The sequence below is a fragment of the Cynocephalus volans genome, chromosome 12, assembly GCF_027409185.1.
Source record: "Cynocephalus volans isolate mCynVol1 chromosome 12, mCynVol1.pri, whole genome shotgun sequence".
NCBI lineage: Eukaryota > Metazoa > Chordata > Mammalia > Dermoptera > Cynocephalidae > Cynocephalus > Cynocephalus volans.
Window position 1 is genome coordinate 89,819,661 of NC_084471.1, and position 25,489 is coordinate 89,845,149.

Genomic DNA, 25,489 nt, shown 5'->3' on the forward strand with positions numbered 1-25,489 from the left:
TTTAGGATTATTTGATAATTAAATAATAGGGACATAACTCTGCCTTCAAGAAAACTACTTGTCAGTCAATGGTTTGGGGCAACAAATCATGATAGATATTTTTGTCAGTGCCTAATGCTTTGAATCCACATACTCCAGATGGCAGTTAGACACTAGAGTAGTAGCCAGTGGGAGAAGTTGTGTTTTTAGCAATTTGGGAAAAATAAGCTATTAGGGAGAAGTGGCAGGAATTTACCATCTCATGGAATTAATGAAATAGTCTAGCTTAGAATTTAAATAGGGTGTTTTGTGGAATTTCTCAACTCCTAGCAATGAAAAGTACTTGCTTAAGATATCTGAGTAAAATGGGTATTATAAGAAAATACAATTTTATATAACTGTGGCATAAAGGCCATGCTGTCCAAATGCAGTTGTACTATGTTTTTTCAAAACAGGAACAATTAATTAGTGCAAGTTAAAATATCTATTCTTTATCATCCCATGAGGCTTTTTTAAAACCCTATCTTGAACCATGACAGCTCAGCAGGAAGAATGCCTGATACTGAACTGTCAACCTACTGCCTAGTAGCTTTCATATACATGATAGTAAATTATAAGAAAAAAACAGTGATTAGGCTTTGCTAAGATACATACAATTCAAGCTTATGTTTTTGTAGGTAGAGAACATCATACTCTTCACACTTTAAAAAAGTGTTTAATGAACTGTACTTTAGGGGAAATCCATGATTGTTGAGTGGTTCTAGCATTTTCACTTTCACAATGAAGGATTATGGGAAAACCTTTCTGTGTGAATTAATCCATTTTTCAAAAAAGAAAGAATATGTGTGTTTTAGCTGTCTTGCAAAGATAGTATGATGACTGTATACAGAAATGGTACTAAGTGATAGGCAAATAGTTACATATTACAGTGATGAAATGAAGACTTTACATAAATTTTACTATTTATTGTGTCTCTTTTTCTTTTCCCCAGGTCATTGGTGATATTTATGTGTTCACTGTGCTGTGAACTTGAAGTCATTTTTTCCTTTTAAATTTCACAATTATTGATCAAAATTATCTCTACTAAATTGTGATAACCTCATAGCTGATATTTGTCTTATCTTTAAACTAGTTAAAAATATTTATATATATATATATATATATATATATTGCTCTCAAACATTCAGTGACTTTTCTTACCTATGTATTCAATTTAAACTATTTTGCCTAAATTCCAAGAGCTTCCGTTAAGTTGAATTTAGCCTGCAAACGCAGTGCTGTTTTCCTCTACCCAGGGTTTGCACTCCAATTAGGTCACTGTCCTTTCTATCACACACTGTTGCACCATCCTCTATATTCCCTTCATAACAACTAGCTCATTCCTGCTCCTGTGCCTTTCTTTAAATTGTTCTTCCATTCTAGAATGCCATCTTTTTTTATGCACAGCATAGCTATATCTCTTTTATGAAAACATGTCTTTTTTTAGTTGAAACAAATTGATTATACATTTGTGGGCTACAGAGTTGACTATTAGTATTTGTTCATAGTCTCTCTCTCTCTCTCTCGACCCCCCCCCCCCCCACTCCCAGGTTATGAGTGAGGATGTGGTATTTCTCTTTCTGTGCCTGGCTTTTTCACTTAACATAATTTTCTCCAAGATCATCCGTGTTGATGCAAATGGCAGAATTTCATTCTTTTTTATGGCAGAGTAGTATTCCATTGTGTATATACACCACATTTTCCTTATCCGGTCATCTGTCAATGGGTGTCTAGGTTGGTTCCAACTCTAGTCTATTGTAAATAGAGCTGAGATAAACATGGGAGGTATCCCTTCAACATGATGATTTCCATTGCTTTGGGTATATATCCAGAAATGGGATTGCTGGATTGTATGGTAGTTCTATCTGTAGTTGTTAGAGAAAACTCAATACTGTTTTCCGTAATGGCTGAACTAACTTACAGTCCTACCAACAATGCAGAAGAGTTCCCATTTCTCCATATCCTTGCCAGAATTTGTTATTCTCAGTCTTTTCGATAATAGCCAGTCTGACTGGGGTGAAATGATATCTTAATGTGGTTTTGATTTGCATTTTCCTGATGATTAGCAATTTTGAGCATTTTTTCATGTACCTTTTGTCTATTTGTATGTCTTCCTTTAAAAAACGTCCTTTCAGCTCCTTTGCCCATTTTTTTTATTGGATTATTTGTTTTTTTTCACTGTGACATTGTTTGAGTTCCTTATACATTCTGGATATTAATCTCTTGTTGGGTGTAGAGTTTGCAAATATCTTCTGTCATTCTATAGGTTGTTTTTCACTCTTTTGAGTTTCCTTTGCTGTGCAGAAGCTGTTTAGTTCGATATAATCGATGCTTGTACTTTTGGGGTCTTATTCATAGAGTCTTTTCCCAGCCCAACATCCTGAATTGTTTCCCCTATATTTCCTTCCAGGGGTTTATAGTTTCAGGTCTTTAATCCATTTTTAGTTGAATTTGGTCTATGCCAGGAGATACAGGTCTAATTTCATTCTTCTACATATGGAGATCCAGTTTTATCAGCACCATTTATTGAAGATGCTGTCCTTTCCCCAATGTATGTTAACATATCTGAATATACTGACTCATCTCCTTTTTCTTAACACCTTTGATGGTGACATACTATTACAGTGTACTTATTGTTTTATGTTTATCAATCTTGACTTAGGGCAGAAGCTGTTTATACGTTTTCTGTCTTCTCCACTATACCAAGCACAATCCAGGGTCAGCACATATATTCATTAATACTTATAATTCTCATTTATTGATCAAGTGTTCTTTACCATGTGTTTTTTTTTTTTTTTACATATTATATAGTTTCTTTCTCACGGTAACCCTATAAGGTCAGTTTTATTTATCCTTGAGTTTGTAGATTAAGGAATTGTAGCTCAGAGAAGTTGCCTAAGGCCACATGGTTTAGAGCTCAGATTAGACCAGGACTGCCTTTGTCCAGAGCTCTTACTTTTTAACTGTTTCACTAGAAGTAGAAACCATGGTCCTTGAAGGAGCTTAAAATATTAAGGAGACAAAAATTGGTTATGGGACAATTTGAGATAAAAGTGAGAGTTGCTGATATGTATATATACATATACAAACATACTGATGAACACATGAGCACCAGGAAGACATGAAATAATCAAGAATAGATTCCACCCTAATCTAAGGATATGTAATTGTTCCCTTAAAAAAAAAAAAAAGGAGAAAGCATTGTCTAAAGGAGGTACAGGGATTGTGGGGAAGTGAAAGGACTATGAATGCAACATTTTAAGTAATAGCAAAGACTGGAAAACCAAATGTTCTGCAGAGTTGGGAAGTTTTAGTGATCACAACAAATCCCTAACACGTTAGTTTCAAAGTAAGAGTCAAGTTAATCTACAAGGCTAAAATACCTGTGAGTCTGGTTAGACGAATGAAGTGAGTGTTCTCTTTCAGCTTCAGCCTCTTCTGTTTAGTATCTCTCAGTTCTAGTGTTTAGCACCACTTAACTATTTTCATAAAAGTGCATTTATCGTAATACACCTGCATTTTTAGGGTTAGGGAAGCTCACAGGGAGACCCTTCAAACCTGTTGTACAGACTGGGTCACCAGACCTCTCATATGCCTGGCTGGGTCACCAGACACCTCAGACACATGTCCATGAGCTAGGTAATTGGGAAAGATCCTGGGAGCTGTTGGCAGATGATAACAAGCTCAGTCCTCAGCTTCCTCAGCAGCAGCAGTAGTGGCCTCCCCCAGCCCCCCCGCCCAGGGCATTCCAGATGCAGGGGGCGCTGTGGATCAGAGCCAATCATCCTTTACGCTTAAGTCCATAACCCATGACACCTGGGTGCAAGTCAGACAACCCAGGAACACCTAGGTGCCCAGGCGCATCTACATCAGACAATAACCAAGGAACACCTGGACACATGCATATTTATATCAAATGCTCGATTCTGAACATCTGAGGGGCACTGACCACTTTCCTTCACTTTCCCTACAAGGCCTTGTACTTAACTTTGGGTTTTATCTACTATCCTTGAAGGAAAGATGTTAATCAGATTTTTGTTTAACACACACGGATACTTTAAAAAGTTCATAGAAAGATTCGTATAATCTTTTAATTCCATTTTCCACGAACTTTTTGAAGTGCCCTTGTATATACTTATGTATATGTTAAATGTAAGTGCGTTATGAGGTTCACAGGACGCTTGCTACTTCAGGTGGCCTTCCAGTCATCATTAGATTCCATGCCCCTTTCTTCTCAACGAGGTCAACCAATGGTTCTCACTCAGTGATGACACCTGTTATCATTCTTGATTTTGTCTCAGGAGTATGTGATAAATGAAAGGAACTATTAATCATTTGTTGACTTCCTTATTTGAAAATCAGTCAAATCAGTCAGTCCACACATTTTAATGGACAGAAAATTGAGCCTAATTTTTTTAAACGTCAAATAAAAATAAGCAACAGCAGCATTTTTTTTTTTTTTTTGGTAAGTTGTCCACCATTATATTTATAGCCAGGTAAAAGAATCATTGTCAGCCTCTTTTAACTTGTGAATGGCCAAATTAGGATTAAGCAGTATTAAAGTTCCTAGTTTATCTTATCTGTGTACATCCAAAGTATGTTACATTCTCTAGGACTTGAGGCCCTTTTTTGCTTCTTTAATGTAATGTAATGTAGATTTTTTTTCTTTCTTTTCTTTCTTTCTTTTTTTTTTTTTTTTGTGACCAGTAAGGGGATCTCAACCCTTGGCTTTGTGTCATCCGCACCACGCTCAGCCAGTGAGTGCACTGGCCATCCCTATATAGGATCCGAACCCACGGCCTCGGCGCCCCCAGCGCCACTGTGCTCCCAGCGCCGCACTCTCCCGAGTGAGCCACGGGATCGGCCCTATAATGTAGATTTTAAGGACACATATTTGACACAGATTAAAATGTGTTGAAAGTAGATATCTCCTGGTCCTACATCCATACCTTGGTGAACCAGGAAAATTTAATATTTTTGGTGGAAAAATACAATAATCTGGAAATAGTAGAAAACTGAAAAAAATTTGCAGAGTAATTCTAAAATTTGTCCCCTTGCACAGAGAAGGCCAAATGCGAGGATGGGAAATGAGGAACTGGGGGAAAGAACAGCTCTCTAATGTTAGCCATGTTCTAAGTGAATAGTAGACTTAGGAAATTTTTATCACAAATTACTTTTAAGTCTTTGTATTCTGTAGAAATACCAACAAGGTGGATGATATACTGTTCTTATAGCAATATTAGTATGTCTAAATGGGTCTATCTCTTTTGTAAATGTTTTCTCCTTTTAAACTCAAAAGTATTTCTTAGGATAATTTAATGAAGATAAACCTTAATTCCATATTTAAAAGGGTAAAAATAATGCATTTATTTGAATGAGGGAAGACTGTGTGTGTTTTTTATTTCAAGTATGTGCCATCTCCAACCTTTAAATTTAAAAAAAGTGTTACAGAGTATTTATACTTGTACTTTTAGTAGTAGTTCTATTGTTGAGTGTATTCAAAACCAGTAATAGGAATTGTTATCCTCTAGTAGTAATACCCAGTGGAATCGTTTTCAAAGACAAGGACACAAGATAGAATACAATATGAAATTTACAAAATGTAATATAGTTGTCTAGCTCGTTTGTTAAAATACACAAATTTTTAAAATTCAGTATCAGTACATGTTTTCTACTGGGTATACTTTTAATGCAAAGTGATGTCGTAGGATAATTGGTTATTTTCTTAATGACTTCATAAACAGTTGTGGATGATGACAGAAAGAAACTACTTTTCTAATTGTGGAATATGATGCGTAGGTTTTTAACACAAGTGTGTTAAATGGATCAGTTCTGACTTTTTAAAAAAATAGTAAACTCCCAAGTCTTCATATTTGAAGTGGAATATCCTTCTACTCTTTATGTAATGCAAAATTAAGAAATTAAATCTTATTAAGAAATGATATAATTATTCCAACATGAAAGCCTTATGGGGACAATAATTATTGATAATATAAATATACTTCTCTGATGTTTCAGTCTTTCTCTGGGATATATCTTATATTACTTTGTATAAAAAATAAGCCATAATTTTTATCAATAATTTTGATGTCCTTTTTTCTATTATTTCATAGTATCTGGAAACTGTGAACAATGAATATGTATTTTTATGAAAATATGAACTTCTTCAGTTTCATTATTTCACTTATACAGAGACCCCACTTAGTATCTATGACTTATCCTGGGCAATTTTATCTTTTGAAATTTCTTTTCAGAAAAAAAAAAAATCAAGAAAATCCAAAGTACTATTTCATAGTACATCTTCTTGAGAACTTTTTTCTTTAACATCAGTTGCTTCATTATAGAAGTTCTAGCTTCTGTAGTAAAAGCTATCTACGGAATCTCAGGACAAATGGGAAATAGGAAATTGGGATATGTATGCACACATGCATGCACACATTGTGAAATTTAATAATTGCTCCGTCATCCAAATTTTTAAAATTTTCAAAAAGTGCTAAGTGAAGATGAAAAGAGTATTTATTAATCTAAATGTTTGATGTGATTATTTGAATCTAAAGCAACCTCCTTGTTTTAGGATACTCCATGGCTATCATCATCACAGTAAAATTTTTCTTTAAATTTATTACTAACTTGTTGAAGAATTTTTATTAGTTACTTAATAAGAATTATTAAGTGATGGCTTAGTGGAATAGTGTGTGTTTTAGACAATATTCTTAAAACGCTAATCCATGAGATAATTTGATATTTGTCTATGTTTATATATCATAAAGTAAAGTGAACTTCTGGCAAGCATCCAATTAATTTTTATCAATGTAGGTAGACTGATCAGATAATGTTCTTTAAATACTCTCCTTCCATTCCCTCTGAATGCCTTTTCTGCATTTCAATACACTTAATGCTCAGAAAAATTGCTACAGGTGTTTATTTCAACAAGTGAAAGAAAAGGAGTATACAAGGCTTGAACCAATATGGATAGTAAGAAAATTACTGTGTATATGAAGATGCATTCTTTTGTAACAAGTTGTAAAGTAGAGCAAAAATGCTCTTGACCAAATGATATGATATGCTATGCTTGCCTTCCATAGACATGGGCCATAGACATGGGAAAAGAGTAAATGTGGATGACTGTTATTTGTTTTGAGTCTCTGGACATACTAAAGCGGAGATCCCTTGTATGTGGTATTTGTCATTTCTCTCCTGAGAAGTAAGTCACGAAAGTTGAGATGACAGCTTCTTTTTTAAAATATTCCATGGCACTACACAAAATATCCATAAGAAAAAATACCACATCTGAATGTAGATACTTTCTGAAAGGTGCATTTATTTTATTATTGATAGTCTCTCTCTCTCTCTTTCTTTCTCTGCAGCAGTTATATGCTGCCCAGCTAGCTGCAATGCAGGTATCTCCAGGAGGGAAGCTCCCAGGCATACCCCAAGGCAACCTTGGTGCTGCTGTATCTCCTACCAGCATTCATACAGACAAGAGCACAAACAGTCCACCACCCAAAAGCAAGGTACACTTTTTGAAGAAACTACCTGTCTTGCCACTTAGAGTTTTATGTTTCATTCAGTGGTATTTATTGTCTATTATATGCCAGCAAGTAGCTAAACTCTGAGTGTACAAGGAGGTAAGAGTCTATTAGGAACAATAGGTGTGTATATAAACTTACATACGTACAATTAGTCATTCATTGATTCAACAAATGTGTTGATAGCTATAGAAGGAAATGGAAATGTGAATGATACATAGGCTTATCAGATGGGTATCCTGTACCCCAAATTTACAGTCTTATAAAGTAGGTATTTATAAAAATAGCCAAATAACCATAATCTGTGATATAAAATAATAAATTCTGGAAAGAATTACAGATAAAGTGCATTGGAAGTTATTGGGAGGAAGAGATTACCTTCAGTGAGAGATCCTGGCAAGGAATTGCTAAAGCAGGGGCCACTGAAATAGACCTTAAAGTATATGTTGGATTAGGACAGATGGAAAGTGGTCTGTTGTTTGTTTGCTTGTTTGCTTAAATCAGTAACTGTTGTAATGTGGTATAGTATAGAATAATTTTGGATATATCACCCATCTAATGAGATTATCATGTAAAGAAATAAAGATAATAATCATGTTCGAAGACAGTTTAGAAATTGTTTTTCAAACTAAGGAAACATTTCCTGAGAACACATGGAAAAGGATCAGGGGTGATTCAAATAATATATGTCTCATCGCTTAAAAGTAGGGAGAAGCAGAAAAACTGATTTGAATTTTTTTATGTTCATTTACATCTTACTTAAATGATGTTGTATGAATATATGAAACTTTTTATGAAAGTAAGAAGAGTGACCATGAAGTGGTATTCTCTGAAATTATTCGAGGAAATAACCACAAATATTTTGACCATCTTAGAAAATGTTAATTAGAAAACTGACAGTTAATTTACCCCCAAAATAACATTTTTTTTTTTTTGGCTGCATTACCTAGAAAATTGCTTCTGTTCTCCATTCCATGAATTCCATGTTAAAATGTCTTAAGAGTAACAGGGTAAGAATTGTCACAACAGTTGAAAGAAATACACAGAGAGAAGGATTAGAACATATTGAAAGAGAAAAATACAAGGATGTTTTAACCTTTCTCCAGTACCCTTGCAAATCTCTCAGGATGTCTTTCACAGTTATCGAGTTACTCCAGAGAGTGAATGGGGAAGGAAAAGGGGTCAGTCACTCAGCTGGGAAAGGACACTCCAGCCTCCATCTTCCCAGAACTCCCAAGTCCTTTCCCGTATTATTAAGAGAGAAATACATTTGGGACTATGAATTAACCTGAACAAGGACCATAGACCGTGATTCACCAGCAGTATGTACAAATATATAGTGAAGAATGCTGTACACACTACAGTGACATTAGGGAGTATACATACGCCACTTTTAAGATCTATTTCAGCTGTTTAATGGATCTTGCTTGTTCTGTACTTAGTGCATATCTAAGGCCTGGTCTGCTTTTCTTTATAACCACAGTAGCATGTAAGTTTTCGAAACTTGGTAATAATTATAGCATTTATTAAATAAAATTTAATTTTGAAGCAGTGATATTTTGTTGTCTTCATGGACTAGCAGTTGTAATGAATTGCGTGAACAGGATAACTTTGAGTAAAATAAATAGCTGTCGCAACAAAGTCATTTTCACACACAGATACTTCTGTGAGGCATTACTTTCTGTTTTTTCCCTTGATTTATTAATGTGATTTTATGTCATGTTTCTTAATGATACTTTACATTAAGACATTTCACTTTCATGATTTTAGGGTATGTGGTTCACTTTTAAATGACTGATAGATTTTTTGGTGCCCCTGGATAGATGTTTTTCTTACCCCTAGAATAACAATTTTTATCATTAGTATCTTCTCACCAAGTCACTTATACAAATAATCATGATGCTTTTGCTGTCAACCAACCTCATCTATTGACACATCTGTTTATTTATCCATTCATTCATTCATCCATGCAAATGTTTATTGAACAGTTACTACAATGATAGAAAATCATGGAAAGTGCTGACTGAAGGTTTGCTGTGTCAAAATTGAGAAACTGCTTTATGATATTCATAGAATCCTATAGACTTAGTGCAAAAGAGATTATTTCAGTGATATTAAAATTCTACCTCAGCCTATGGTTTTATATACCTTCATTTATTTAATACTAGTGAAAAATTATATTGTATTTCTATAGCCATGATCATACATAATTTAAAAATATATTTCATAATTTTTATTTAAGTTGAATAACTTTTTGAAAATTAGCCTTTAGGAATTTTCCATTATATATAGTTAAAAGAAGTGGATATTACATTTTTTCCCATCTGCAACTATTGTAAAGTGCCTCTTTTTAAGTAACAGCAGTTTAATAAAAATATGTCCTGTCTTTGCTTAATGTCCTCTAGCATTGTCTACAACCACTGTTACTGTCAGAAAAGATTTTTTAAATGTGCTTGTGTTTTAGCTTAGCAGAAAATGTAGTGAGTTAAAAACAGCCACACCAATAAGTATTACCTTTGTCATTTCAATGAAGAATGTGCCCAAAAAAATAACGACCAACAGTAAATAAAGAGGACTATTACAATACATGAGTTTACTTTCTTGCAGCATGGACTTGACATTTATACATAGCATAATAAACATTTTGACTTCACAAGGCTATTTTATTCATGTGTAATAGCTATCATATATTATCATATTTATGTTTTTAAACAATCAATTATTAGTGTCTTGGGGGTATTTTCTGTGTGTTTTATTGGAAAATTTTCACACCTATCTTACTATAAAATGGAATTATTTTATTAAAGGGTTTTGTGTTGTCTAAATATGTATCTGGCATAAAGCAAATTGATGGTTTAAGTTAAAAGTACATTTGCCGTTTGGAACAATGGAATGATAAGTCACATCAAGGTGATGATTTAAGGATAATGATCTTATTGACAGCTGTCAAAAATCAACCACGTTCTCTGAGTTTTATTTCCTGCCCTTCCCCCTGGGTGTGCCTTTGCCTTTGACTCACAACTCTAGAGAAGGACACAAACAAAACTTATTTGCAATTTGCAAAAAAATGGAAGGGGGAATCAAAAGGAGGGGGCTCCAAAAGACTGTAAAATTGTACAGCATGAGTCCTCTGATGCATGCTGTTTTCAATCTGCTGTGTGCCAGTTGGAGGCTTGGGGAGTGTGTGTGCGCGAGAGAAAGGATAATGCTGAGAAATGATAGAGTGGCTGTGACCTCCAAGCTCAGCCTGGAAATCCAAGACATTGATTTCACTTAGCATTCCTGCTGAGAAATCTGGCGGAGTTCAGTTGTAATAAAAGAACAAGATTCTGTTCTAATGGTAATGGCGTATGACAGACATATCACTTTGTCTGTCCTCAGCACCAGAGAGAGGAGAATTGGAGAAAGGTCACCTGACCTGCCTGTGGTGTTGTACTGAGTGCTGTACTGAGCTTTGAACTGCTGCCTAGGAACGTAATTATTTATAATATTAAATGGTAAAGAAACCTTCAGAGGACTCACAGCGAACCTCTAAAAACTGCACACAGGAATTGTGTTCTGTAAATGTGCAAACAAGAAAAGAAATCTGGTGTATTCAAAATCTGCATTTGAGAACATGGATAGTGTTGCTTGTTGAGTTACTTACTGTTTGTGAACTCTTTTGTTTGTATTAATGCCTGACATATTTTTATTGGTAAATTTTTGTTTTCTAAAATGCTTTGGTTTTATTAGTTACAAGCCAAATACTCTTATTTTACACTCACACACACACACACACACACACACACACACACACACACACACACACGGATACTTCAAAAAGTTCATGGAACAATAGAATTGAAATATTATATGAATCTTTCCATGAACTTTCTGAAGTACCCTTGTATATGTATAAATTTTTTTCATGGTCTATTTTCCCAAAGATTGGATGATAGAAAATTAATACCATCAGTAGTAGGTTTTTAAAATTTCTCAGCTGTTACAATAAAAATCTTTCTAAATACATGTATACTTGTCCCTTTAGCAATTATTTTATTTTTTTCCTTCTGGATTCTATTCCCAAACTATTTTTTTCATTGACCAGCCAAAGCAAATATATTTAGCTCTTCAGAGATAAACGTATTTAGCTCTTCAGAGCTAGGAGGCTCATGTGTGGCCTTATAGCTGAGTTTTTGGCTAAATGTAGATAAATAACTGTGAATGAAAGTATGAAATCTTGAAACTTTGTGCACAAAAGATCCTGTTTAATGAAAATTTTAAAAATTCTACCTTTTCATATTAAGGAAAATTATTTAAGGTATTGTTAAGCAATATTGATATTTGAATCTCATATGCAATAATGTTGCTTTGAATCTGCTTATAATGGACCAATATATGATGTGTTCAGTGACTTTCATTTTTGCACCACATATATCTTTATTTAAATGATTTTCTGCATACTTTGTTGCAGTCTTATAAGAACCTAGATGCCTTTGCTTTGTGATAGTCATTGATTTTTTTGATACATTTGTTTTCTAAGAATAAATTATTTCTTTTAAAAATAATCAGATCAATATCAACTTAAAATAGTTACATTGGGAGGAAGAGTATTTATACTCAGTTTTATACACAGCTCACACAATTGTTGGGATGAATAGGCTTACAATTCCATGTTATTCAGAAATCCTCATGTGTCATAGGTATGCTAAAGATCTGAACCTCACATTTTATGTGTTCTGCCATAGTAATAGTAGCCACCTCTTGGGAAAATTCTAAGGGCAACTTGTAAATACTACTAACTGTCTCTTGGCATTTGATGGAAACTTATATATTGCCTGCAACAACCAAGAACAGTTAGTTTGAAAAGCTGATGACAAGAGAGAATTCCTGGGTGCTTTTCTTTTAACCTTGCTATAACCCTAGTCATACCCCTAGTCACAGTTGTGTCTCTATCAATGGCAACAGCACACAGATTGTCCAAATCATTTTTTTTTGTTCTTTTCAAATACTTCTGGCAGTGATGTTCCTATTTGCTCAGCAGTAGCACCTGGGAGTTATGACAAGGAAAAGAAATGTTTCTCCAGCAAGCCAGAAATGGCCCTAACCAGCTGACCAGACACAATCAGATTCTTTCAGCTGCAATATCCTTATAAATATTGCTTCAAATTCAGAAGTAAGACCTGAAACTTTATTGTTATCTGACCCTCTTTCACAGGCACAGTAAAGAAGATCTTTTCCAACTTGATAGCCATGTGCTTCTGTTCGTGATATCAGTAGTGCCAGTAACTCCTATTAGGGCACCTATTTTATGCTATAATGATACCAGTCACATAGTTTCGTGCTATCAAGTAAACATTATATCAATACACACTGATCTGCTGGGCAGAATTTTGCAGTTTAATACTGTAAGTCATAAAGTGTGGTGCACATACATGCAAGATTACTTAGCAATATGCTGGATATATGAGAAATTAGAGGATAACCAAGATTCATCTTGATTGAGGATTAGTTGTAACAGGAGATTTGGGAAATGAAGGCATTTTTGATAACTTTGACACAATGTTTTATGATGCCAAGTGGAGGAAAGGCAGAATAGTAAAGTACATACATACAGAGTTCTAAAGCACATACGGTATAACCACAACCCCCACCAATACAAATTATAAAAACACTATTTTTAATATTATGGCCAAAAAAAAAATCCTTTAAAGATAAAACACAAGAAATCAGAGAGATTTCCTAAGTTTGAAATGGACCAGGAATTGCTAAGTATTCTGAGTGTATGTGTAGCACAGTTTGTGAGTCATAAGCTTGGAATGGACCAGGAATTGCTAAGGTCTCCACAAGAGTATTTCCATGGTGAAAAGTTCGAAAAGCACTGCTCAATATAACTATAACCTTGTCTAGTATTTTTCACCTTTTATCTGGCCTTGAAAAGTTTTATGTAGTAGTAGTTTCTACAGGTGTTATTTCCAATATGTTAGAGTCTCTAGAATACTACTATTTGATTTATTCTTAGAGCTTTTCAGGTCAAAATCTCAAATAATCATTACTCAGTACGGAGGACTAGAACTGGTCTCTGAATGTAGTATCTCTAAGTAATTTACGGTGCTGAAATAGTATTAATAAAAGAGAAGGTGCCATTCATCTCTCTATGTCAGCATCAAATAAAATCACTGGACCATCCTGAAAACATTGGGCCTGGTATTTTTGTAGATTCCATTTCTCTTATGACTTCAGAACAGAAATGGATAGTAGCCTCAAGTAATTATAACCACATTCAAATTGACCATTTTCTATTTTTCTGCTTTAAACTCTGTCTGGCATCTCAGTTAAATGCTAGAATCTCCCTAAAACCTTGCTCTGTAAAGCCGCTTTGTGCTTTGTCATGTAGCTGTTGAACACCCCCTTCACCCCTGTACAAGTATTTCAATATCTGTGAAATAACTATTTTGTGAGCCTTTGAGATGTGATATGTATGTTTCATACTCAAGAGGTAAATTCATTTAAGAAGAATCACCCCATAGAATTCAACTGTAAATGTGGCCCATTATCATTACCATCATTTCCTGGGTGCAGCACATTTACAGTGGATATAACATAGTCACCTTGTCATTTTAAATAAAACATTTTTCTTTTTGTGGTCCCATGTTGCTAAACTGAAATATGTTAAATGAAGTGTTATCAGCAGAACCCCTGTGAGGAGCCTCCTCCTTTCCTTTTCATCTGTATTCTGCTGGCAGGATCTCAGACAGCTGGGTACTTAAACAGAGGCTTTTCTGAACTCAGTGGTATGAAATGTCCATAGGTCATTCGGTTATATATGTGACTCCGAAAGGTGGGGGGTTGGGGGGTGGTCACATTTGTACCATAAAAACAAAAATAATTATAAAACAAAGAGAAAGACTAGTTAAAACTTCAGCTTTTAAAAAAATCAAAATATATGGAAGGATTTAGGTAATGTCCTTTGAATTCTACTGGCCTGGGCTGTGTTTCCCAGTATACTGATTTTGTTTTGACAGGAGCCTGTCTGGAACATAACATGATGAGCCATGTCAAGCTTTTTAATTATGCAAACCCTGGGAAAAGAAGAGGTTGTCGAGCATGTGCTGACACAGGAAGATCCACAGAATCATATTTAAGTGAAAGTTGCCCTCTAAAATAGCTTCAGCCCAAAGTACATCTACTGTCTGGAAATCTGTATGTTTAAAGCATGTTCATCTAAAAACCAGGTGGCTAAAACCCAAATTGTTTAGGGAATTAAAAAAAAAAACAGAACATAAAAGGATGTTCCTGTACATAGGAGTATCTGGTATAGCCTCAATGAACATCTTATTTTTTAACATTACAAAATGGAGAGCAGAAATAAAACAATGCAATAACTCAACAGTTAGATGTGAGAGTGAGAAAATAGAGATATGTAACATTCTAAACTGAAGACAGACAAGTTCAAAACCCAAAGTATTCAGAAGTTTCATATGTTTATCAAAATATGTAAGACTTTTTTTTTTTTTTTTTTTTTTGTGACCAGTAAGGGGATCGTAACCCTTGGCTTGGTGTCGCCCACACCGCGCTCAGCCAGTGAGCGAACCAGCCATCCCTATATAGGATCTGAACCCGTGGCCGCAGCGCTCCCAAGCGCTGCTGCGCTCCCAGCGCCGCACTCTCCCGAGTGAGCCACGGGGTCGGCCCAAAATATGTAAGACTTTTTATTTATGGAATTATGGAAGCTTAAGTCAAAAAGAAGCCCAGGAGGTATTCAGTCCAACACACAAAAACCCAGTCGTGAGGTCTCTTTCCCTCTGCCTAGTCTTGTACAATGTCGCAGAGCCCACCACTCCATTTTTTCAAAATAACTTTTAATAGCATGATGTTCTTATTTAAATAGAACTATAATCATCTTTCCACGATTTTATCTTGTAGTTCCACTGAATGACAATTTTATTTGTTAGTACACTTTCAATTGCAAGTGATAGAACACTCAACCCAAACTGGATCAGGGAAAAAGGAAGTATGTTCTCTCACATCAAAAAAAAAAAAAAATGTTATTCTGACTTCAGCTGTGGCTTTATCAGGAGCCCAAACAATATTATGAAGTTGGTTTGTATCTCTTAGCCCTTTTCTTTTTTCTCATCCTTCAAAGAACTGTCCCTTTTTCATGTTGTATAGCACCCTAGGCTTATATCTACCATCCATTGATTCAAGAGTAGAATTACATCTGTGAACAAAAGTTTGTTCTTTTAAGATTTTGCAGTCTAATAGAAAGAGACAAACTATGAGCAATTAAACAAGTAGGTAATTTAATATATGGTAAGTGCTATGAAGAAAATAAAACATGGTGAAAGACAGAGCATGCTGGTGTCAAGGGAGGGGATCTTCTTGAGACAGAGCTTTAAGGGAAGGCCTCTCTGAGAGAATCATGAAAAGGAAGACAAAGGTCTGAGGAAAGGATATTCCAAACAGGAGGAACAGCAGTCAACAAGATCCTAAAATGTGAATGAGGTTGATGAACTTAAGGTTTAGGAAAAAAAGGTTGGGGTAGCTGAAATGCAGTGAACATGAGGGAGAGGGACAAGGAATGAGGTTGGGACACGGGAAAGACCAGATCATACAGAACTTTCTCATATTAAGGTCTTCAAATTATATTCTAAACACATTCAGTTTTATAGAGAAATATAATTACTGCGCAATTGTGTACTCATTGTCTTCCTTCCTTAGGGTACCATGTCTTTGGAGCAAAGGAAAAATTGTTCTTTTATTCCCTGGGCCAATTAGTATTTTAAGCATTTCTACAATACTTCCTTGGAAACACTGGAATTTGAGCCCTAATGACATATTGTGGACATTACTGTTGGAGAGACAAGACAATTTAATTCAACCAACATCTACTAATTGGCTGTAATATGACCGCCAGAGTCCTAGGACCTGAGGATAGTGGTGAACAGTGTAGACAGATGTGTGGTCATGTAGCATGGTGTGTAGTGAGGGATCTGGTGACAGGTACAGATGGAAATAGACAACCAGATGCAGCTTCAGAAGCAGGGCAGGTAAAGACCAGGAGTGTGGATTGAACTCAGAATATTTTGTTTTGTTGTATGTTTATTCAGATTCACTTACTTTATCACAGTTTTTTCACTAGTAATATAAGAAAACACACAATTGATAGTATCTGTCACCACCTGTATGAAGCAGATTACAAGGACGAACTTCTGGAGCAATATTTTGGTACTAACACTATCACGTGAGTGTTGATTTAAAAGCAGACACTTTAAGAAACCGTCATTGCCGTACACTAGTGTTCATAAGAGATGTGGAACTCTTATTTTACTTAATGTCTTTTGAGCAGGTTAGCAAGTCACATAAAACAGACCCTAATTTCTGATTAATCTGATTTTTGCTTTTGATATTTCTTTTTATTAATTTTTTATTTTTACCCAAAACTTTATAATCCAGTTTGACTTCAACAGATCTTCCAGGTTCAACAGACATTTAGCAATCATAAAAAAAAATTAGTGAAAAATGTGCTATAGTCTCAAAACAACTGGAACAGGGTGGTTTTTAAATTATGAATACCATCATTTTCATCATCAGGATTAGCTTGCAGTCTCCTAAATTGAGTATTTTTGTGAGGACTGCTTTCTTTCAAAATCTTCTCTTTCTCTCTTCCTCCCTTCCTCCCCTCCTCCCTCCATCTACCCCCACCGCTTTCTTTCTGTCCCTCCCTTTCTTCTTCCTTCCCTCCAGTTATAAGCTTTTTAAAAGTCACACCTCTTGTCAGGCAGCCATGTAATGCCATTCACTTAAAAACACACACAAAAGAAAATTCTGTAAAGTTTCTGCAAAACTTCTATAAATAAGGTGGTTATTTCCTTGGTAAAGAAAATTCATTATATGACTTATTTAAATATGTACTTTCATGATTCAGTTAATATTCGATTTATATTACTGATACTGAGTTTATGTTCAAAGATCTAGCACTATATCTATTTTATCGTATTATGTTCCATAAAGTGAGATTCTTTTTAGTTATGCCTGTTTTCACATTCACTCATGTGCATACAGTTTGGAACTGGCATTAATTGCACAAAGCTAATTTAGGAGAGACAGAGTCTATTTTAATCCAGAGCCTATCCAAAAAGTTATAAGATAATGAGGCTCTCCATCATCATTTGTATAGTTTCTCATTATCACTAATAATCAACTGAAGAACATAGCCATTCTTAATTATGGTTTTTTAAAGAAAGACTATAAATTGTATGATTTGATTAGTATTAAATGTGAAAAAAAAAGTGTCTTTAACAGATGCACAGTGAGTGATGTAATTCACATTAATTGAATTATTGTTTAAGGTCTGCTTGATATGAGAAGAGGAATTTACAAGCACATATTCCTCATCTTACATATCCTAAAGTTTGAGATCATAGGAAACACAGACACCCATCTGAAATATAGAATAATTGTTTTTGTTTTTAGGAAATAGGGAATAATTTTATAACTTTTAAAGGTAAGAATATGTTTGAAATGTTATCTATACTAAAGCAAGAATTTTGCTGCTTTTATATGTTTTTGGAATATATGTTGACAATATGTTTGAAATTTTAGTCTTATGAATATTGTTTGAAAAGTGCATTCTTAATGGCTCAGAATATTAAACATTGCTAAGAACCTGATAATCAGTGCTGCTTCGAAAGCACCTACAAAAATGAAAGTTTTTCAATATCGAGAACAGGTAGGAATTTCTCTAAATCTGAATCATGTACCTAAGGTTGTCGTTGGAAGAATGAGCCCCTCTCATAGTGGTGAACCTCCTTGTAGATAATATAATTGGGTGCTTCTTAGAATTTTATGCTCCCCCTTGTGAGCTGTAAGACTTAAAATCGCAACATCCTACAGCTTAGGAGTTGTTCTTCCAGCTATGAATCAGCTGATCCCATTGGGTGACTTTCTCAGAGCCCAACTATTTAAGAAATATCCTTTATGATTTTGGTTTTTCAAAGGGATAAAGGTGGTGAGATCTCTAAATTTAGAGAAAAATAAAGACCAGAGTTTCCATTTTTTAGGTTTTACATTATCAAAATAATATGAAGGGGGAAAAAAATGTATACTCAGATAAAAATTTCTTTGCCCCTAAATTGTTTACCAGTACCAGAAAAGGCTGATAATTTCATATTTTCTTAAAACGAGAAATTATATTTTATTAAATCTTTTTTGTAGTGCTTTGCAAAACCAATTATCAGTATTGGGATTCTATGGGAGACTTTCATTTAAATTGGGCCTTTCAAGAACCAAGGAATCATTTTTTTTTCCAGTTTATTATATACTTTGAGCTGTTATGGTTTGTTGTGCAATTTTGATGACTTTTGGCAGTGTAGATATTTCATAAAAGGAGAAAAAGAAATTGAGACCAGAAATAGGAAGGATGAAATACTGCAAAAATTCTTCTCTTGTGGTATTTCCAGTAGCACTTAAAATAACTTAAGAAAAAAAAAATGAAGTATGTTTTAAAAAGCATTATGACAACAACAGGAATGTCCTTAAATAGGTACAGATTTGTGTTTTCTACGTTTCTCTATGCAACTCTTTTGAGGATCAAAGTTTCATTTTAAGTCAGTGGGAGCTCAGTATTTAGGTCAACTGCATGTGAATACGGAGCAGGACAAGAATTTTGGGTCAAGTGATGGAATTTTTAGTGCCAGTCTTTATGCATATAGTACTATCACTTACCTAAAAAAATGATAGTTCTGATCCATTTTTAACAGAATCTCTGACTAATTTTTGTTTCTTTTGATTTTTCTTTCTTTTACTATTAGCATTCATTGAGTTGCACTGAGCTACAAATCTTATTTGTTATATCCAGGACTAAAATTTAGGGACTTGCAGCAAAACAAGTGAAGGAGAGATCAATTCCGTAAGATGGATCGTATTAGAAACACTTTCTTTATCCATTGAATTTTAAGTGACTGTCCCTTAATATACTTTCAATAAATGTTTACTAGATTAAATGTTTATGTTATAAAAACTCAATCTTAATAATATGAATTGAGTCCTTATCACTGTTTGTGATATAGTTTTCACTATGTCAATCTTTGCAAAGTTACATTTATTAATACAACACAATCTAAGACAATGTGTCTGCATAAAGATTTCTTAATTCACTAATATGTTTTTTAGCTATTGTAAGGTGAACTTCTTATTTTCTAGAATTTGGGGCATGTAAAATAAAACATTGAGAATTTAATAAGATAAAAACATAAATATTAAAATATTTTTTCATAAATATTCTTTCAACTTCTTATGACTGTTATTCATAGATGAAGTTTCTAGAGGTACTTTTAGAAGTCAAAACAGCGTTTATTGAGGTTTCTTCACTAAATCTTTTGATTACCTATAATATGCTGGGCACTGCGATAGAATAAAAATGAGCAATAATCAGCACACTATACAGTATAATGGGGAAGACAGACAAGTAAACCAAGAATTCAAATACAGTGAGCTAAGTGTTATTCAAAGAATAATATGGAGGTAAAGAAGAAATTTTCTAACATAACCTGGGGAGATATAGAAAGATAAGGAAAAGTCTTCTAGAAGATGTGACATTTAGAAAAATTTTAAAGGAAAATGGAAGAGCCCATGCAAAGACACATAGGTATAAAGGAGTGGAGTGTTGGATTTTATGTGAATTTTGAAGGAAGAAATAAGATTGACTGCCGTGCATCTCTAGAACTTTGGGAGTGAACTTAAGAAGAATGAAAATGTAAAGATAAAAGTGTATGAAAGATGAAACCTAACCTCCTAACCATGGCATTCTGTGATCTAGCCCTGCTACTTTACTGGCCTAGTTTATTACTTCTGCCTTTCTACTAATCCCAGAAACTAATTCTCCAAACAGAATCACTTTCTCATGTATCATGTTCTTTCACTTATTTTTGCCTATGTTTTTGTCACTCTACCTCTCTGGACTGCTTTTGCCCTCTTGATTCCACTTTTCTCTCCTATCTAGCACCTACTAATAACATCCATCTCAACCATCAGTTCTATATAGATTTGGCTGTTCCATTATATGGGACCCCACTATACCTTGAATCATATCAAAACACCCTTATAACACTTTATTGCACTTGTCTTTCCTTGTATGATTCTATGTTCTTTGAGGGTAGAGATTACACAGTATCTTGTTCATCCTTAGCACCAAGCACAATACTTGGCATATGATCATTGCTCTGCTTCTTTTAGTGGGATAAATAAATAGTCAAAGGTAAATGGCTTGGACCATTGGAGGATAATGTCAATGAGACATGAGCAGAAATGATTGTACCTAAAAATAATGAAACAAGCAATGCACATTGTACTATGTAGAAAAACTGTGTCCACAGAAAGATTATGAAACCTAAAAGTAAGATTTGTCATTTGTTATCCTGTCAATCAAGATGAGATACACAGGATTTAGGAAATATGAGCATTCCAACCATTGGAGAGATATTATCTATAGTGAAGCATGCATTATTTAGTAGCCCTTACTGTGGTCTGAATGAAGTGCTTACTATCTACCTTTTTCCCAGATTCTGATTGTGAAATTGGCTTTTTCAGATATCTTGAAATTAGTAAAAGCATAACTTAAAAAACTCAGCAACATTTTGTTCAGGTATAAATTAATTAATTGGCATTCTGTCTTATACATTAACTTCAGGAGTTCATTTACTATGAATCTATCTTTAAGTGAGTAGCCTCCTTTACATATGCTGAAGATCAAATGCCAAACAATCTAGCTCAAAGATGGCAGAGAAATATCCTACCCACACAGATTTATTTCTTTATACTATATGTATGCATACATAATGCATTTATGTATATTTATACATATATAGGTGTGTGTGTATACACACACACACACACACACACACACACACACACACACATATATGTATACATGTGTATATGTAGTCCATCCCATACTACAATAATCAAGAATACAGATTTGTTTTATTTGGCAAGTTAATGGACCAAAGCAATGTCCAAATAAGATCAAATCTTCAGCAAATATACTCACTCTTTCTCCTTTGTTCAGTCTAAAAGGTATGATCAAAACTCTTCTTGTAATGATGATATTAACAGTTGCTATGTAAAATCTTTCATGCTATCAAGACTGTGAAATGTATTATTCTTTTAATATTATGGGCTGGGAAAAATTAAACATGAGGTATTACAGCTGAGTTTCACTGCACATTAATTATTTTAATTGACTATTTCTTAAATGAATATCTGATAAATCAATCTTGCAATTCCTCATGCTTCATGACATGCTTAACTCAATACAGACACTTAAGAATCATTATGCTATGAGAGCTTTAATACAAATTCAAGATCATTATAATTAAACTCAAAATCTTACCTGATACTCAATTCTAAGCCATTTCATCTTTATTTGAATTTTCTTTGACCTATACCTTGAATTTGATATTACAACATGGATAGGCAGCATTTATAATCAAGCTAAGCATCTTCAATATGTTGAGAAAAAATATTTTGTCTCCAGGGCACAACATGAAAACTGGCCTTAACTGACATTCTGTATAAATAGTCATCACCCCTTGGAAATCTTTAAATACATCAGTTCCCTCCCGGTTACTGCCATAAAGAAAAAGAATGCCTTAATGACTCTATTGAGGTTATCATTAAAATAAAGAAGACTTGCAGACATGAGCTATAAATCACTATAAAATGGCCTGTGGGTAACCTTTGACACAACTCATTGGAAATAAACCTGGGATAGATTCACAGCCTTTGGTCAAGCCAGTAGGTGGGCTAAAGGTCTTTTCTATCCTCTCCTCCATTTCTTGCAATATTAGTTCCACTCTAAGTGATTGGAAAGGATTTGTATGTATATAAGTTGACATGTTTTATGTTGAAACAAAATAGGTTCATTCAAATAATAGTGTTAAGGATGTTTATGGAGTATACATTGAAATATTTATTCTTTTGATGTAAACTTTAAGTATGTGAATTCATTTTTAACTTACTTTTAGCTTTGTTGAAATATTTCATGATTTGGTATCATAAAAATTTTGCAAGAGTCCGGATCAATACTACCCAAATTGAATACTGAAAGATCCCTGAATTATGGGGGATAAAATTTCTTCAGAATAAAGAAGAAATTACATGATTTCAGTTGTTAGTCTATTTTTTCAAAGAAGTTATTGCTTAGTGGTCCTTTTCTCTGTTGGTGTTTAAATGATAGAGAAGCAACTCAACTCAGGGTTCCACCCAGGACTTGGGTTAAGTTTCAGCTTACCAAAGCTATTGGCAAATCTTTCAGTATCGCTTTCCTCAGTGTCTTTATATGTAAAATGGGGTTGATGATATCTCACACTCTTGCTGTGAAAGTAAAATAAGACAAAATATATGCAGGTGCATTGTAACTCGTAAAGTAATATTTAGATGTCAGCAGTTAAAGTGAATAGTATTAAAAATTAACATTGAAAGTGACCAGCTATATAATTATTCATGTTACATAGAAAATGTATAAGTATTTAGGTTATGAAACTCATTAAACATACTTTTTCTAAGTTCTGTAATTGTTAACTTACTCCCCCAAATATTTATGTAACAAAAAATGTATTGGTCTATAAGCATTTATTTCTTCTTTGGATACTAGCTCTCTCCATAACAAAATTGCATTACCAAATCAGCATTTCTTTTTGGAGGAGGCAGAAGTTCCTAGGTAAAAATTGGATAATTCCTATATTCAGTTAGACATATCTCATGCCTTTTCTTTTATTCCTTCTCTAATAAGTTAATTATGAGAGAAGGGAAAAGGTTAAAAAAAAAAAACACTTTGTCAATTACAATTGCAAACTGATCGATTTTGTTGAATATGTTGGAGAAGAGAAAATAATCTTTCAGTCATTTATAATAAAAATCATCTAATCCCAAATAGCAAATTTTATAGAACTGAGTGTTCTGACAGCTCATACCCTTGATCATTTTTTTGTTTTTTCAGACTCTTCAAAAATAAGTGGTCTGAGGATTCACAGAATAACTTTATAAGTTTTAAAAATTGAATTTAAATTAAACACCAAAGCTCTAAAATCCAAATCCAGATCCTACACTAGGAAATCAATCACATTAGTGATAAAGAGTTCTGTTTAAATAATACAAACTAAATGAAATGCAAAAGATGTTTTTGGTTTGGTTTTTCAAAAGAATTCATTCCGTGACACTCTTTTTAAAATTTATTTATTTTTATTTTTGATGACTGGCCAGTAAGGGGATTGGAGCCCATGACTTTGGGTGTTATAAGGTTGCACTCTAACCAACTGAGCTAACTGGCCAGCCCAATGACACTCTTTTAGATTAACCGCAGTGATATTTAACTATTGAAATTTGCTAACAGTTTATATTGCCTTAAAACGTTTTATCATTTAGTGTCTGTATATTGCCTCACCAAATGGAATACAAATTTCTTCTCTCCCATGACCTATCACTCTGTTGGGAGTAATGCTAAAAAGATGCTTGTGAAGCAAATTAAATAATGAGCTTATCACATGGAAAAAAAAAAAAAGTAACACCAGGGAAGATGGCACAACTCTTCTAATTCTGTATTCAGGAAGGAAAATGCTAATACTGTTCTTAACTGAAGAGTGGGAATCAATCTATGTTAAAGCAAGTAGGGGTGGGAGAGGCAAGTTTTGCATTTTATTTTTACTTATCTTTGGAGTTTTTACCTTTTATATTCAATGACTGCCCCTTTCTCTCTGTCTGCAATGAATGGAGCGAAAAGAGTTGCAGTTTGGATGTACATGCCTAGTGAAATTTCAAGTTAAATTAATAGGAAGTCTGTCGCTAAGGAGTTCCTGTTAATGGCTCTGTTAGCAAACATCTCTGGGTAAAAAGCAGTGAGTCCCAAAGACCTTCGACGATAAGGGAAAAGCAAGAAGAAAAGAGAGCCAGGTTCTGAAGACTGGTAAGAACTATGAAATTCAAATGGTGAGAAGAATTCATTTGAAGAGATTCAAATGTTGCAGGGATACATTGTGGTAGTGCATGTCTCCTATTTTCTTATTCACAAGGCAAAGTGGCATTTGCTCAGTGTGTGTTATGTGCATTGCATGTAGATGTAAATAATTTTTTAAACACTTTAATAAAAAACAATAGATAAAATTTAGAATTTAAGTTAGCTAGTGATTAATGTCAACTATTTAATTAATATTTAGTATTTTAGTATTTTTTCTATTCAAGGCATATTGGGGCGATAAAAAAAAACTTAATATGCTAATACCTACCCTCACAAAAGTTGTGCTGTAAAGGGTAAGAGTATTCACATCATCAGTGAAGATCCCTTGAAAAGAGTAAAGCTTTCTTCAGCCATTTGCATCAGATTATCTTGCCATCAACAAATCGGGAAAACAGTGAACACAGTAAAATGAAATACAGTGATATGATTTTTGTAGTCAGTAACACTAGAGTGTTTCCTTGTTCTTACCCAACCTTTTCTTACTTTGTGTATCATTCACCTTCAAATCCATAACACACACACACACACGCACACGCACACGCACACGCACACACACGCACATCCATCCTTCCCAAGGTTCTGTGCCTTAGACAGTTTTGCCCTCACTCACATCTCTCAAAGATATACCAATACATCAGTTAAGTGCATACCTGTCATTAAGCGCTAAACAGTCAATTACAATGGGCTCACCAGACTATTGGGGATTTGTGTCCATTAGGACCTGTACATACGTGTATGTGAGCATTGGAAATGAGGTCTTTGATTTAATTAATTGGAGTTAGTATTAAGTGACTTGTGTATGATGACGCTTTCTGTTTCCGCTCCACCATTCTCCCCAGGTTGCTATCTAAAGATGTGCGAACTGCTTATAATCAGACCAGACTTTTCCTTGGACCTAGAAAAATATAAATCTCTAAGAGAACTATAGATATTTTTTGAAAAGGAATTT

At 34.2% G+C, this 25,489-nt stretch overlaps 1 protein-coding gene across 2 annotated transcripts in view; it reads left to right on the plus strand.

Moving 5' to 3' along the window:
• The window catches only part of SOX5 (SRY-box transcription factor 5), a 338,183-nt gene that overhangs the window by 264,757 nt on the left and 47,937 nt on the right, over positions 1 to 25,489 (plus strand). For both annotated transcript variants that reach the window (XM_063075388.1, XM_063075389.1), the window contains exon 8: positions 7,386 to 7,532. In XM_063075388.1, coding sequence (XP_062931458.1) covers positions 7,386 to 7,532 — 147 coding nt within the window. The remainder of the gene's footprint in view (positions 1 to 7,385; positions 7,533 to 25,489) is intronic.